Source organism: Capra hircus, chromosome 2 (genome assembly GCF_001704415.2).
Source record: "Capra hircus breed San Clemente chromosome 2, ASM170441v1, whole genome shotgun sequence".
In the NCBI taxonomy this organism is placed as follows: domain Eukaryota; kingdom Metazoa; phylum Chordata; class Mammalia; order Artiodactyla; family Bovidae; genus Capra; species Capra hircus.
Window position 1 is genome coordinate 46,049,904 of NC_030809.1, and position 16,595 is coordinate 46,066,498.

General features: G+C 44.1%; 1 protein-coding gene across 2 annotated transcripts in view; it reads left to right on the plus strand.

Annotated features, from left to right (window-relative positions):
- ALS2CR12 (amyotrophic lateral sclerosis 2 chromosome region candidate 12) overlaps positions 1-16,595 on the plus strand; it is a 30,256-nt gene that overhangs the window by 4,619 nt on the left and 9,042 nt on the right. Inside the window, exons 4-12 of one of the 2 annotated variants that reach the window (XM_005676367.3) lie at positions 327-460; positions 1,943-2,036; positions 4,041-4,102; positions 5,719-5,816; positions 7,220-7,272; positions 8,349-8,448; positions 10,778-10,881; positions 14,091-14,153; positions 14,373-14,394. In XM_005676367.3, the coding sequence (XP_005676424.1) occupies positions 327-460; positions 1,943-2,036; positions 4,041-4,102; positions 5,719-5,816; positions 7,220-7,272; positions 8,349-8,448; positions 10,778-10,881; positions 14,091-14,153; positions 14,373-14,394 (730 nt within the window). The remainder of the gene's footprint in view (positions 1-326; positions 461-1,942; positions 2,037-4,040; positions 4,103-5,718; positions 5,817-7,219; positions 7,273-8,348; positions 8,449-10,777; positions 10,882-14,090; positions 14,154-14,372; positions 14,395-16,595) is intronic. The other variant, XM_005676368.3, reaches the window with a different exon arrangement.

The window sequence follows — 16,595 nt, forward strand, 5'->3', positions numbered from 1 at the left end:
AAAACCTGAGCAGCGTCCACAACACCCAGCCGCCTCCTGGCATCTGGAAGGAGATTGCAGAAGAGGAGCAGGGCTCAGAGGCAGAGGCGGGGAGCAGGGGTCAGCATTTGGGTTTTGCACATGTTGGGTTTGAAAAAGCCTATGAGGACACCCAGGGACCAGCTGAGTCTTGCGATTTGGTTTCAGGAGAGAGGGAACTGGGGGAGGCTACAGGGGAACACCCCACCTCGTGGGTCTAAGATGTGAGTAAGGCCCTAGAGAAATACTGGAGCAATCCCAACACTCCAAGTCTGCAATATGACCTCACATTCTACCTTGATGCCCAGGAAGTGATAAACGTGTCACCTGGCTACCGCCTCGTTCGGAACAGGGAGCAGATTTCTGTCACCTTAGGAGATGAGATGTTTGATAGGAAAAAACATTCAGAATCGGAGGACATGGGCAAAGTCAAAATTTCCAGGTAATGCCCTTGAACTCCCTCCAGCTCCCCAGACTTCTCCCCTCCTGTCCCAAGGACAAACCCTCACTTGCCACCCAGTCCGCAGTGTCCCTTCACTCAGCCCTGTGCTGGCACCTCTCTGTACCCACCTCTCTGCTCAGAGCCCACTGGAGTCAGGAGGATGGACGGACGAGTCAGGCAGCTGATCTGGAAAATGACTGGGTTGGTGTCACTCATCCTAAAGGAGAGTAGTTGTTCCTGAAGGTAATGAGTAGATGAAATAGTCATACCATTGTCTGAATTTGAAGAATGAGAACTGAGAGTAAAGTCAGGACTTCTGGGAAGCCCGAGCCTGCATCTTTTTCCTTATGTCCAAAGACAACACTCAGTAATGCCTCTGAGAGATGCGGTGTGTAAGACTCTGGCCTGATTCCATTCCAGTTGAGCCTACGCCACCCCCTCTGTCATTCAAGGCTCACCCACTCCCCATCCTCCAGGACCATATAAAGTCAGTCCCCGCATTCTTTTCACTTTTCGTCCTGAATCTCTAACTCATATCTCATCTTTCCCCATCTCCTCCTACATCCTCTTTCTTCTTTTCTTGACCTGTTGAATTAAGGACCTCATGTCTGCTGCACTGCCTGCCACCCTGTTAACTCCAGCTCAACCAAAGAGCGCCGAATAATCTTACAGATTTCATGGGGGCCCAAGAAACGCAAATATCCATAATCTATTCTGAAAGCCACACTCTAAAATCCCTTCTTTATCCTGTTTCCAGCCCATTCCTTGTCTGTGAAGACCATTCAGGTCTTCCCTTAGTCAGTAAAGAGTCTGCCAGCAATGCAGGAAACCTGGATTCAGTCCCTGAGTCAGGAAGATCCCCTGGAGAAGGGTATGGCAACCCACTCCAGTATCCTTGCCTGAAGAATTCTGTGGACAGAGGAGTCTGGTGGGCTACAATCCATGGGGTCACAAAGAGTTGGACAAAGCTGAGTGACTAACACTTTCACTTTCACTTTCTTCCAGAAACACAAAAATCCATAATCTAGTCTGAAAGCCACACTCTTAAATCCCTCCTTTTTCCTGTTTCCAGCCCATTCCTTGCCTGTGAGTCACTGTCAGCATCAATTCTATTCCCCCCAACTCATTCCCTAATCCTCTGACCTTCTCCCTCCTCCATTTCAACTATCTTTACTGAGTCAAGGTCAAACCCTAATAGATTTCTGACATCCTCCTCTTTCTCTTCTAATCTAGTGAGTCACCAAATGACCCCTACTCGCTTCTGGCCAGTCTACCCAAAAGGGCTGTGTCTGAGCTCAACAACCTTACTGCCAAATTTCCTTCTCCCAGCCCACCCTCTGCCCCTGCACCCCTACCCCATGATGATGGAGGAAGTGCAGAACACAGCCTGGCTCTCACTGGGCCAGAGCCGGTCATGCTCAGGGAGAGCCCTGGCCGGCACAGCCTGGAAGCTCTGTGGGTGATGGGTTACTTGTCCCGCAGGACTGATATCATTGCCGACCTCAAAGAACAGATCTCAGAGCTGACAGTGATCATAGAGCAAATGAACAGAGACCATCGTTCTGCCCAAAAATTGGTGAGTGGTCCTTGAGTGAGCTATGGGAAGGGGAAAGACCAATAGCTTCAGATGACCTGCTATGTTCCAGGCAAGGGGCCAAGTTCTTGACTCATGGGAGCCAGGTTGCCCAAGCAACAGCTCTGCAGATAAGATTGTGGTCACCCCGTTGTATTTCTCTGACTCCATCCTCATCCATAATTGCCAAGAACTCAAGTCCTTCCTCTAATTGTTGTTCAGTCACTCAGTCATGTCCAACTCTTTGCAATCCCATTTATCTGCAGCATGTCCATCACTATCTTCCAGAACTTGCTCAAACTCATGTCCATTGAGTCAATGATGCCACCCAACCATCTCATCCTCTGTTGTCCCCTTCTCATCCTGCTCTCAATCTTTCCCAGCATCACGGTCTTTTTCAATGAGTTGGCTCTTCACATCAGGTGGCCAAATTATTGGAGCTTCAGCTTCAGCGTCAGTCCTTACAATTAATATTCAGGGTTGATTTCCTTTCAAGACTGACTGGTTTGATCTTCAGGCCTAAGTCAATTTCCAGGAGCTCCCTGGGTATCTCTGGCATGCTCAATGCTACTATCTTTTCCACTAGGAAAGAAAGAAAGTAAAGTCGCTCAGTCGTGTCCAACTCCTTGCGACCCCATGGACTGTAGCCTACCACCCTCCTCCATCTATGGGATGTTCCAGCCAAGAGTACTGGAGTGGGTTGCTCCACTAGGGGGCACCAGCAATTTCCACCAGAGCCTGCTATGCCCTGTGTGGTGAGTTTAATTTCAGACCTTGCTGAAACCCTTGCTAATGGCACCAGCGTGACCACTACTTTAGTTTCACTCAAAAACTGCCCAGAAGCCTCCAGTCCCACTTCCTGTTGCTATTGAAACTGTTGAAGCCCACTCTCCCGAATCTGTTGATTTCAGTTTGCAGTCTTCTTGTCTCCTGGGGATTGTGGTGACACTCCCTTTAGATTTTACCATCTGCTTTATCATGGACTCTTCTTCCCCACCCCAAGCAGGGGTGCCTGGTGTCCTGAGCTGGAGTGATAAACCAGAGCGACACTTACATCTCTTTCCCATCCGCTCATGCTTGCTGTTACTGGAACCCATGTGTGAAGGGTGACTTCCCACCAGGCAGCCCCTCACCTTCTGACACACCCCAGGTGTGTCTGAATACTATAGTGACCCAACCTAGGACTCAGGCTGAGACCTTCCCTTCTGGTGATTCATCCCTGTATTTCTCTGAAAACCCTGTTTTTGTGGTCACCTTCTACAGAAAGGAAATTGAGACTCAGGAAGTTAAATAATTTGCATGAGATCACTCAACTCATCCTTGGTGGGTTATTGGGCAAAACACACGCTTTCAAAACACCGGCCCTACTGAAGACATATTTAGATTATTTCGATGAAGAGACTTCACACTGTGATTCTCACATTCCTCCCGTCACACCCCACATTGTGTGACTGCACAAAGGGGAGAAGTGCTGGCCCCCCAACCCTTATCCCAGCTGGCAGTGTCCATTCCTCCTGAGACACCAGCCAGAGGACCCAATGTGTTAGAACAGAGGGTCACCTGCAACTGAGCACTCCCTTCCTCTGGAAACACAGTCATTCTGCCAAGGACTTATTAACATGGTCTTTAAGTTCATCGAAGACAGGGCCTGAGTCTTAGGCCTGTTTGATGTTTCCAGGTCAAGCTTTTTGCACAATAAATGATTGCTCAATTGAGTTACATATTCCCAAATCCAAAGGCCATGACCTTATAGAGATTACATCCAGCCAAAGGGAAAAAAAAAAAAACAACAGTGAAAGGAATGGTTTCCATGTACCAACATCATGAATTGGTTTCATACCAAATGACAGAGGCAAGACTTGTTTCATTCCTTCAGTAACTATGTAGGAGAGGCTAGGGGAGTGAGTGGTACCCCATGAATGGGAAGGCTTCTCAGAAGTTGCAAGTTGAAGTGGAAGTGGGGTCCTCATTCCTGTCGTGTTAATACTGGCCTGGCCTCATTTCCAGCTCTCTAATGAAATGGATCTCCGCTGTGCCGAGATGCAGAAGAACTTTGAAAGCAAGACGAGGTATGCTTTCTGGCACAAGTATACTGCAGGTCCTAAGGTTCCTGTATCCTTGCAGGATTTCAGTTCACTGGGATTTCAGACAATGGGGTGGCAAGGGGTGGGGGAGATGAGAGACATGTCTTTGGAGAGCAGGGTGGTTTGATCTGAGGCCACTGAAACATAGCACAGAGGTTATTCCTGACTTTGTGCTTTATCATCCAGTTATTTCGATTATAATCTCCCTTTCAGTTGATTGCTAAGAAGAAACAATTTTCAGTTCTCTATGAGATTTCCATGGTAAACTACTATTGTTCTCAGCCCAGTCTCTCCCTGCCCCCCTCTTCTTCCTCTCCTCTCCTCAAACCGTCTTGGCTGCTAGCTCAAGGCTGGGCAAAATGGGAAGAAAGTATGGGAGGGCAGGAGCCAGAGCTGCAGAGACAAACCAAGGGGAAGAGAAAGGAAATGTGTTGTCTGTGTGAATGAGAAGACCCACAAAGTCCCTTTCTTAGTCCTGCTGGAGAAAAGTCCTCATAGGTGTTGCTTTAATTAAACTTAAATTAAACTTGCTTTTAATTTTTTTAATTAATTAATTAACTTACATATTTTATTAATAGACTATTTTTTAGATTCACAGTAAAACATAAAGTACAGAAAATTTCCACATACCCCCTGGCCCCACACCTGCACAGCCTTCGTCATCATTGACATCCTGCCCCACCACCATGGGGCATTTCTTACAATCAATGAGCCTCTCCCAAAGTCTTCATTTAGGTTAGGGTTCACTCCTTTTCTTTTCTTTTGGCTGTGCTGGATTTTCATTGCTGCATGCGGGCTTTCTCCAGTTGCAGTGAAAGAGCCTCTCTAGTTGTGGTACTCGGCCTTGATTTCCCCAAAACATGGGGGATCTTAGTTCCCTGACCAAGGATTGAACCCATGTCCCCTGCTTTGGAGGCAGATTCCCAACCATTGGATCATCAGGGAAGTCACTTTTGATACTTCAGATTCTATGGGTTTTGATAAATGTTTAGTGTCATGTATCCACCATTACAGTATCATACAGAATAATTTCATTGCCCTAAAAATCCTCTGGGCTCTGCCTGTTCATTGCTGTCTCCCCACTAACCTCCAGAAACCACTGATCTTTTGACCACTTCTATAGATGTGACTTTTCCAGAATTTCATACAGTTGGAATCATACAGCCTGTAGGCTCTTCAGACTGACTTCTTGTACTTACCAGTATGCATTTAAGGTTTCTCCAGGTCTTTTCTTGGCTTGACAGCTCCTACAGCCTTGTGTTTTAATGCCCTTCTTGAACAGTGCCAACATCTGCCTCCTGGAATGGAGCCTGACAAGAACTTAGGCTCTAAAATTATCCTGGGTGTTAATCAGCTCACAGTTTCTTTGCTGTAAGCAAAGACCCTGTTGTTGGGGGTAGTCTATGGGCCCCAGTGACTCCATTCAAAATCGTGGATGGTGAAAAAAGAGGTCTCCTCAACCGTTTCTGGATGGATGCCAGAAGAATGTGTCAGGAAGTGAGGGCCCCACTGCCTGCCCACCAGCTGCCTGCATGAGGAGGGGAGCTGAGATCAGGTAAACCTTCCATAGGTGACTGTGGTCTTCTCCTGGGGCCCCACAGGGAGCTCGAGGAAGCTCACGCAGCACAACTCAGTGAGTTGGAGAAAAACTACAAGGCAGCCTTGAAGGCAGAAAAGTTGGCTGCCCAGGACAAACTAGGTAAGGTTTTGGGAGATGACCCTGGTAAGGGGGCAGAGGCTGACCATGCAGGTCGAGGGCAAAGGAATTCCCATGGCCATGGCTGCACTCTGGGTAGACTTTCAAAGTTTGCTTCTAAAGCCCAAGAAGAGGGAGTGATTGAGAATGAAACTGAAAAAAGGGAAACCATGTCAACAAACAACCTCTCTACCCTGAGAAGTTAGAAGTGTCTGCAGCCAAGTTTTGGGATTTGAACAAGTCCCTTCATCTCCTTGAGTCTCAGTTTCCCCACCTGGGAATTGAGGACAATAATACCTGCCTTTATCACAGCAGTAAGAATATGAAAGCACTTTTTAAAATATATCTAAAAGTTCTACAAATATAATACTGTTCCATCATTTTGGTGCTTCATCAAATGCTAATAGGCACACTGTGATTTGTATGACCTTATAACCTATAAGGGTTGTGTGGGCCACTTATCCCATTGTTTATGCTGCCCTTGGGAAGGGCAAAGTGTGTATCATTCATAATTCTGAGTTTATAGAGTAATCTCTATAGGCAGAAGCAGAAATTCTTCCCTTTTTATGTTATCTTTTTTAAAGATGATATTAGTATTAATACCTTGCCAGTTTTCCAATTTTCTAAAGAAAAGATTTTTCTCTATGTTATTTTTATTTATTTTTTAAAATATAAATGTATTTATTTTAATTGGAGGTTAATTACTTTACAATATTGTATTGGTTTTGCCATACATCAACATGAATCCGCCACAGGTATACACGTGTTCCCTATCCTGAACCCCCCTCCCTCCTCCCTCCCCGTACCATCCCTCTGGGCCATCTCAGTGCACCAGCCCCAAGCATCCAGTATCATGCATTGAACCTGGACTGGTGACTCGTTTCATATATGACATTATACATGTTTCAATGCCATTTTCCCAAATCATCCCACTCTCTCCCTCTCCCACAGAGTCCAAAAGACTGTTCTATACATCTGTGTCTCTTTTGCTGTCTCGCATACAGATTTTTGTTTTAAATAAAAGATAATTGTTTTCAAAACCAGGATACACTAGGAATGTTATTTTAAAAAGACAGAAGGTTTTGCTTCTCTTTTACCCTCAGTTGTAGGTTTGCCCCCAAGGATTAGTTCTCAGATTTGAGGGTGCCTCAGAATCATCTGGCTTCATATTATCAACAGATACTGAGCCTTGTCTCTGAGACCTTGACTCAGTGGGTTCAGGGTGGGGTCCAGGCATCTGATTTCTGATAAGCTTCCAGTACAACTGCTGAGGCAGCACCATGGTTTCACCACTGATGGGATGAGTTCAAGGTGTGGATGGTGTGTAGGAGGGCTCTCACATGAATTTGAATGTATTTCAGAGGAATAATGATGACTCGACTCTGTTGTTTTCCTTTTGTTCTCAGAGGAGATGGGAAAAGAATATAAATATTTGAAGAATATGTTTCATATATATCAGGTGAGATTCAGAGCTCCTTGGTGGATTATGAGAGAGAAGCAAGGCTCCTTCTTGGCTGATGATGTTGAGATGAGTCTAGAGTGCTTGCCCAGAAAATAATTTCCTGAAATCCCCGGTCTTCTTGAACCTAAGTGACCCTCACTGCACCCAGGGAGAAAAGTGAACCTACGGACTTTTATGGCATGCTTGCAGGATGATTTGGCCTCTGGACCCTAAAAGACTCCATTGATGAATGTGTTTGTCGTGACCAAATTAATACCTGCTCGTTGTTTTTTTTTAAAAGAAATTCAAAAATTAACAACAGCAACAGCCAAAAGAACTATCGCCACTCTAAAGAAAACCACTTTTTAAGATCTGTACTTTGTACTGTCTTTAATTTTAGCAGAACACTGGGTCAAAAGGAATAAACATTTAAAAGGTCTTCAACACATTTGACCAAAGTGCCATCCAAAAAGGCTATATCACTCTGCACTAACTTCAGCAAGTGGAGCAGGGGGCACCCCAGAACATAGCCCATCCATTTCATCAGCTAATTTGATGGGAGCCCAGGAAGCCAGAATTAGGGCGCAATTCCATTCTAGGGGGATGAGAGAGTAGGAAATGGGAAGTGGATGGGGGAGGGCTGGGGCAGCAAGCCCCTACTATGGGTCCTAGGTAGCCAGGGACTTTCCAATTTTCAGCCTTGATAGTCTAGAGTCCCAGGAAACAGCTCAGTCCCAGGCAAACAAGGACAGCTGATTTAAAAAATTAACATATTGACATTTCCCTTGTTTCCTACTGTGCTATTAATGAGTAATTCATGATTCAGAGGGAGCTGACATGAACACATGCAGTGTGCTCAACTGCCTGTCTTCAAAGGAAGCCCCATTCCAATAGGGCAAACACCACACAGAGTCTGCTTTGATCTTTAGGGTCTTGGGTCCCAGGGCTGGAATCATCGCCCACCAGTTAATGTATGGAGGCCCACAGCCAGGGGCTCTGGTGAGGGAAGCTGCAGAGAGCTCAGTACTGGGCCTCAGGCTGGGGTGCAGCCTTTCAGGATGCTTTTCTTCATGGTACCTTTGTCCCCCCAACAGGACAGCATTTATGATGAAATGGAGGACAAGTGGTCAAAGAAGAAGGCAGAGTGGGAGAAGGATGAGAAGCTGGAGCGGGAGAGGATACTGTTACAGCAAAGTGAGTTCAGAAACTTTGGGCTTTTAATGACAGGTGCCCAAAGAAACTGGCATTAATGTTGATCTCGACTCGAGAAAGGTGGCCTTGGCGTCTTGAAAGATGATGTGCTGCAGGGCTGGACTCCTGAATGGAAAGTGTGGAGATTTCAAGAAAGTGCAACAGGATGGAGTCTTTTAGGGTGTTCGACCACCCGAGGGGCTAAACTGTACCATCCAGAACTGTCTGGTTGCAAGTTTGGCAATCACGAGCTGGACTGAGCTTGGGGACATCTGTAGGATTGCAGACTTGTCTGACGTTCCAGAAAAAAAAAAAAAAAAAAAAAGGCTCTTGAATTAGTTTTCAGTACTTTCTGGGAGAGGGGCAACATGATCCATTACATGGAGAGTCTCTATACTGCCATGCCCCCTCCAAAGGAAGCCATGTTTGATGTATTTTTCAATTGAGGTATTTTCTTTTTTTTTTGAGATAAAGTGCACAGCATGTTGATTTGATATATTCATATATTGCTATGTATTCTTAACATTTCCAACACTTAGCACAGAGCCTGGATCACACAGATTGCCCTATAGGAGACTCTCCTACCTGCACTGAGCTTTTTCATAAATGGAAAAAGGAGAGGGAAATCTCTGAAGATTCTGCTTCCTGACCTAGAGGACTAGTTGAGGCAAAAGTGGGGCCTCTATAAACTTATTCCACATCCTAGCCCAACTTAGCTGACTTTAACAAAGGAAAGGAAAGTGAAGTCATTCAGTCATGTCCGACTCTTTGTGACCCCGTGGACTGTAGCCTACCAGGCTCCTCTGTCCATGGAATTTTCCAGGCAATAGTACTGGAGAGGATTGCCATTTCCTTCTCCAGCAGATCTTCCCGACCCAGGGATGGAACCTGGGTCTACCGTATTATAGACAGATGCTTTACCGTCTGAGCCACCAGGGAAGTCCATGACTTTAACAAACTGCTCATTAAATGCAAATACTCCCTGGGAAAGCTCATCCTCAAGTCCCTTCCCTCCCTGGATAACCAGGAGATAGCATGAAGATCCTGGAGTCAAGGCTGGGGAATGGGGCATGGGGACTGCTCCTGCTTGAGGCTTTCCTGGAATCTTGGTGTAGCCCAGGTCATTGGAGAAGGCACTGGCAACCCACTCCAGTACTGTTGCCTGGAAAATCCCATGGATGGAGGAGTCTGGTAGGCTGCAGTCCATAGGGTCACTAGGAGTCGGACACGACTAAGCGACTTCACTCACTTTTCACTTTCATGCATGGGAGAAGGAAATGGCAACCCACTCCAGTGTTCTTGCCTGGAGAATCCCAGGGACGGGGGAGCCTGGTGGGCTGCCGTCTATGGGGTCACACAGAGTCAGACAGGACTGAAGTGCCTTAGCCGCAGCAGCAGCCCAGGTCGTTGCCCAGACTCCCAGCTACTCATACTACAATGATACCATGTTGTCAAAGTCTATGCTAAGATGCTACAACTGGTTTTGGAAGACCAAATGTTAGCTGCTCACAGTGTACCTCAGTCCAGGCTTATCTTGTGATCCCAGGGTTTGCCTCCCTACCCAACCCCAACACCACGATGCTGAAGAAGAGATTTGTGTGAGACTTTCACCTGTCCATCATCCTGTTTAGTATTACAGTTTTATTGGCAGCTCTCCCAGCCCCTCAAAATGATTTAAGCCTAGCTCTGCCTCAGGGCTAAGTACAGAATACATTTTATTGCTGGAATAGTCATGTTAGCCAAGAGCTGTATTTTAGGATTCGAGTATCCAAGAAAACATAGTGATTATTTCAGCAGAGGCAACGGACAAAATAATAAGTAACGGATCCAAAATAAACTACACAAGAAGAACCAGAGGTATTAGAAATAAGGGGCTTCCCAAGTGGCGCTAAGGGTAAAGAACCCACCTGCTAATGGAGGAGACGTAAGACACAGGTTTGATCCCTGGGTGGGGAAGATCCCCTAGAAGAGGGCGTGGCAACCCACTCCAGTATTCTATTCTTGCCTGGAGAATCCCATGGACAGAGGAACTTGGCAGACTACAGTCCCTAGAGTCACAAAGAGTCAGACATAACTGAAGCGACTTAGAACACATGCATGCACCCGAAGTGGATCCCACGCGGCTGATGTGATGGAGAACCATCACCGCATTCACCTCATTCTCAGGCATCTCCAGGTGAATGTCAGAGGTTCAACACCAGGCTGAAAGGACCTTGAGTTTGACCCAGTCTGGAATTTCTACTACCTCCAGATATTCTGGTTTTCTTGGTGTGTCTGTTTTTCCCACATTTATGTCATTTTTCCCATATATGTCATTTCCTCATCTCTACAGAACATAAGATAACCAGGAAGTTTGAGTTAGAATCAGAAGAAGAAAGGAAGAAAATAAATGAGTCCTACACAGCTATCTTTGAGAACTTCAGTCAGGAGAAGGAGGTAACTCAGTACAAACACATCAGTGGTTGAATGTGCAGTCTGGGTGGGATGTCCAGTTCCCAGGGGTGCCTCTGTAATGAGGCAAACTCTTTGTTTTGGGGGGGTATGGTCCTACTTTTCCAGCTTCCCTGGAAACTTCTGCAAGCAGACTGTCATTATGTGGTTCTTTATCTAGACAGTCTTACCACAGGATTATTGGAATGAAAATCGTAATTTATAGGAAATAATAGAATGATAAAACATGTACAAAGCCCGCAGTTCCCTATTTGCCAAAATGTCAGATTCTGAATGATCTTCTCATCCTTGACTGTAACTGAAGGGAAATGGCAGTGTTGCAAACTAAACTGAGCAAGTTTGGACATGTACAACTCATGTTTGATGAGTTTTGACAAACATGTTCATCCGTGTAGTGAAGTCAAGTGTTAGTTGCTCAGTCGTGTTCAACTCTTTGCGACCCCATGAACTGTAGTCCACCAGGCTCCTCTGACCATGGAATTCTCCAGGCAAGACTACTGGAGGGGGTAACCACTCCCTTCTCCAGGGGATCTTCCCAACCCAGGGATGGAATCCAGGTCTCCTGCATTGCAGGCAGATTCTTTACCATCTGAGCCACCAGGAAAGCCCCATGTAACCAGCATACAAATCAATACCTACGACCTCTCATCAGCCCAGAAAGCATGCCTGTGCCCCTTTGCTGCTAACCCCTCTCTACTTCAAAACCTGCCCCAAGACAACCACTCTTTTTATTCATATAACTATAAATTTCATTCAGTCTAATTCAATTGCTGTCATGTCCAGCTCTTTGCAACCCCGTGGACTACAGTACACCATACTTCCCTGTCCATCACCAACTCCTGGAGCTTTCTCAAACTCATGACTATCGAGGTGGTGATGCCATCCAACCATCTCATTCTCTATCGCCCCCTTCTATTCCCGCCTCCAATCTTTCCCAGCATCAGGATCTTTTCTAAGGAGTCAGTTCTTTGCATCAGGTGGCCAAAGGATTGGAGTTTCAGCTTCAGCATCAGTCCTTCAATGAATATTTAGGACTGATTTCCTTTACAACTGACTGGTATGGCTCCTTGCCGTCCAATGGACTCTCAAGAGTTTTCTTCAACACCACAGTTCAAAAGCATCAATTCTTCAGCACTCAGCTTTCTTTATGGTCCAACTCTCACATCCATACATGACTACTGGAAAAACCACAACTTTCGCTAGATGGGCCTTTGTCAGCAAAGTAACGTCTCTGCTTTTTAATATGCTATCTGGGTTGGTCACAGCTTTTCTTCCAAGGAGCAAGTGAACAGGAGAAACAAGTATAGATTAGCTTCACCTGTTTTTAAACTTCATATAAATGGAATCATACAGTATATGTGCTTTGTTGTGTAGCTTCTTTCCCCTCAATTATTTCTGTGAAATTTATTCATTCATTGTTTGTATCAGTAGTTTTTTCCTTTTATTGCGCAGTAGTATTTCTTTGTAGGAATATAACACAATGTGTTCACCATTTTCCTGTTTTTGGAGATTTTGATTGGTTCTATTTTTTTATTTTTACAAACAAAGCTTCTATAAATACCATGTGTAACTAGTTTTGTAGACTTACACTCTCCTTTCTCATGAGTATATACCTAGATGTGTTATTACTGGACTCTAAAGTAGGGATTTATAACAAAGTACTAAGATATTTTCCACAGAAGTTATGCCATTTTTCTCTTGCATCTCAACTATATGAGAATCCCAGTTGTTCTATATCATCAACAACAATTAATATTACTAATCTTTTCCTTAAGAAGCTTTTTTAAAAAACTTTGTTTTTTGGTTGCACAATGCATCTTTGTTCCCTGACCAAGGATTGAACCCAGGCCCTCAGACCCTTAGTGAGTGTGGAGTCCTAACCACTGGGATGCCAGGGACTTTGTAACTATTGCCAATCTTTTAATTTTGGCTATTTCAATGGGTATGACCCTTGAAAAGGGCATGGAAACCCACTCCAGCATTCTTGCCTGGAGAATCCCATGGCCAGAGGAGCCTGGTAGGCTACAGTCCATCAGATTACAAAGAGTTGGACATGACAGAAGCCTCCGAGCACAGCACAGCTCAGCAATAGGTATAAAGTGCTATTTCATTATTATTTTAGTTTCCCTGACGACTTATGTCAGGCAAATTTTCATATGCTTATTGGACCATTTATATGTCTTCTTTTGTGAAGTTTGGTTCAAGTTTTTTGCCAGTTAAAAGGAAATTGCGTTATTTACCTCTTTATCATTGGTATGTAGGAGTACTTTTTATACTGTGAATACGGTTCTTTGTCAGATATACATGCTGTGAATTCTGTGGTTTGCCTTTTCATTTTGCTCACATTGTCTCTCCACGTGCAAAAGTTTTACTTTTGATGAAAAGTTGGTTATCAACTTTTTCCTCATATGGTAATAGCTTTTTGTGTCCTCTGTGAAACTGTTGCCTATTTCAAGAACATGAAGATATTCTTGTTTTTAAAAAGTTTCATACGTTTAGCATTTATGATTCTGTGATCTATTTTGAATAATTTTTTATATTAAAGGTCTTAGGTCATTTTTTCCATATTTATATTCATTGTTTCAGAATGATTTGTTGAAAAAAATGTCCCTTTCTCCACTAAGTTACCTTGATGTCTTTGTTGTATATGAGGGGATAGGGAGCAAACTCTCCAGTCTGTTCCATTCAACTATCTGTCTATATTTAGGCCAACAAAACAATGTCTTAATTTCTGTAGCTTGAAATCAGGGAGAAAAAAATCTTCCAACTTTGTTCTTGCTTTTCAAGGTTATTTTGGTTCTTCTTCAGCCTTTGAATTTCTATATAAATTTTATAATTATCTTGTCAAGAAAGCCTAGTGGTATTCTAAGTGGGATTGCAATGACTATAAAGCTCGGTCTGTGAAGAATTGGATATTTAACAGTATTAAATCTGTACCCTAACAAAAGAATACTCTTTAATGAAAACATGATTGCTTTTAATATTTCCTGATACACTAAGGTTGAGTCTGAGTAAGATTTTCATCATTTAACTTCAACATGTCATGTCACTACTTTATAATGTATGCTTTATTAAAGCAACATCTGAGCTTTGGTGAATATTGCATTCCTGAATCCTATTCTGGCTTTCTTAATTTTCTGAAAGAAGTGCCAGAACCCCAGGTGCTGACCTTTTCTAAATAAAATTCTTTTTAGGAGCTCTTAAAACAACATGAAAGGGATACCTTGCAATTAGAGGAGCTTAGAAAGACAAAAGAGGTAAGCTTTTTCATTTTTCCTGTGGAATTAGCCTCTTACAAATATATTGCTAAAATGATACATTCTCAATAAAATGGAATCTATGATAATTTTCCCCAAACCATTGAAAAACAAGAGAACTAAAGCTGAGTTAGAGCTTCCCCAGTGGCTCAGCAGTAAAGAATCTGCCTGCAGTTCAGGAGCTGCAGGAGACACAGGTTCAATCCGTGGGTCAGGAAGATCCCCTGGAGGAGGAAATGGCAACCTACTCCAGTATTCTTGCCTGGAAAATCCCATGGACGGAAGAGCCTGGCCAGCTACAGTCCTTGGGGTCATGAAGAGTCAGACACGACTGAAGCGACTTAGCACATATACACACAAAGCTGAGTTCGCTGGATTCACTGTCAAAAAGGATTTTAGAACTATCTGAAAAAAGAAAGCCATTGCTGTCTTTTTAGAGCCAGATCTGAACAAATATATGAACGATATACTGTGAGATCTTCAGTGTTAAATGCCTTGCACTTCTCATAAGGCTCTAACAACAAATGGGCCTTAAAAGGTAAAATGCCAGATTCTTCCATTTAGACTCTGAAAAGTACAATACTGCCTCTTGGGAACTGTGAGTTCAAGTCTTTCCTTAAAACTCTGAGTGTATTTACCTCACCCCTACAGCCTCTCTAGGAACTTTTTTTCTGGAACAAATTATAGCACTTCCATAAAGGAGATATCAGAATGGAAATTGTTCAAACCCACAAACTACCTTATGGTTCTTCTTCCACTGTGAATTTAATTTGAATTCAGAATGGACCCATTTGGGAAGAGATTAGCCATTCTGAAAACATGGCATGACATCGCAAAGCCCAGGCAGGACTTCAGCTTTGTTGGGCAAACAGTCATAATGTCCTACAAGGTAAACAGATGGACTTTGGTATGAGGTAGACTCAGTGTGTTGTAAGAATGGCTTTAATGAGCTTGACTGCTAATTCTATCACTGTGTCATTTCTGGGTCTATTTCAATTAATTTATTTTGCTCCTCATGTATGGTCATATTTTCTTGCTTATTTGCATGTCTGGTAATTTTTTTATTGGATGCCAGCCATTGTGACCTTTACCTTACTAGGTGCTGAATATTTTTGTACTTCTTTAAATACCATTAACCTTTCTGAGATTCAGTTAAGTTACTTGGAAATGGGCTTCCCTGGTGGCTCAGTAGTAAAGAATCTGCCTGCCAATGCAGAAGACAGGAGTTCAATCCCTTACCCAGGAAGATCCCACATGCCAGGGGACAACTAAGCCCATGTACCACAGCTCCTGAGCTTGTGCCCTAGAGCTCAGGAGCCAACAACTACTGAGGCCACATGTCACAACTATGGAAGCCCATGAGCCCCAGAACCTGTGCTCCGAAACAAGAGAAGCCACTGCAATGGGAGGTCCACACACAGCAACTAGAGAGTAGTCCCCACTCACTGCAACCAGAGAAAGCCTCCTTGCAGCAACAAAGACCCAGCACAGCCAAATAAATAATAAAAACTTAAACACACACACACACACACACACACACACACACACACACACCCTTTAAAAAAAAAAAAAAAAAGAAGTTACTTGGAAACAGTTTGATTTTTCAAGCCTTGATTTTAAGCTTTTTAGGCAAAATTAAAGCAGTCTTGATCTAGGGCGAGTTTTTCCCCAATGCTGAGTAATCTCTGTGTTTTAACAGGGTTTTTGTATTCTGGCTAGAGCGTGGCAGGCTACAGTGTATGGGGTCACAAAGAGTTGGACAAGACGGAAGCGACTAACACGTGCATGGTGGAAACGTGAATTTCCCCAGTCCTGTTTTGGTTGAGGGACTGTTCTGCCTGTTGGTGGTTCCTTCTCCTTGCCTCGTCTCCCTCTGCTCCTTCTCGCCATCGTGTAGCTCCAGCGGCGCTGGACTGCTTACTGTTTCTTAACAGGCCAGACTTCTCCCACTTCAGGGTCTTTGCACTCGATCTTTTCCCTTCTTGGAAAGCTCTTTACCAGATATCCACACAGCTCACTTTCCTACTTTCTCCCAGTCTTTCTCCAAATGCCAGCTTCTCAGAGGCTGCTCTACTTAAAGGCTCAACGACCTGCCTGACATTTTATTTTTCTACACTGACTTATAACCATTCAACCTGATAAACTCAGTGAAGGGAGGGATTTTTGTCTACTGCTTTCCTTGCCACTAATCCTCAGTTCCTAGACTGGTGCCTGCCATATCACAGACATCCAGTGAACTGCAAATATTTAAATGAGTAAATAAATTAATTTTATTCATTTTTAAATAAATGCTTCAATGAAAGAATGCCAAATGACCTGGTGCAGTGCTTTGCCCAATGCCATTGCAATAAAAGTGATGGTGCATGCATTCTCAGTCATGTCTGACTCTTTTGGGACCCCATGGACAGTAGCCCACCAGGCTCCCCTGTCCATGGGATTTCC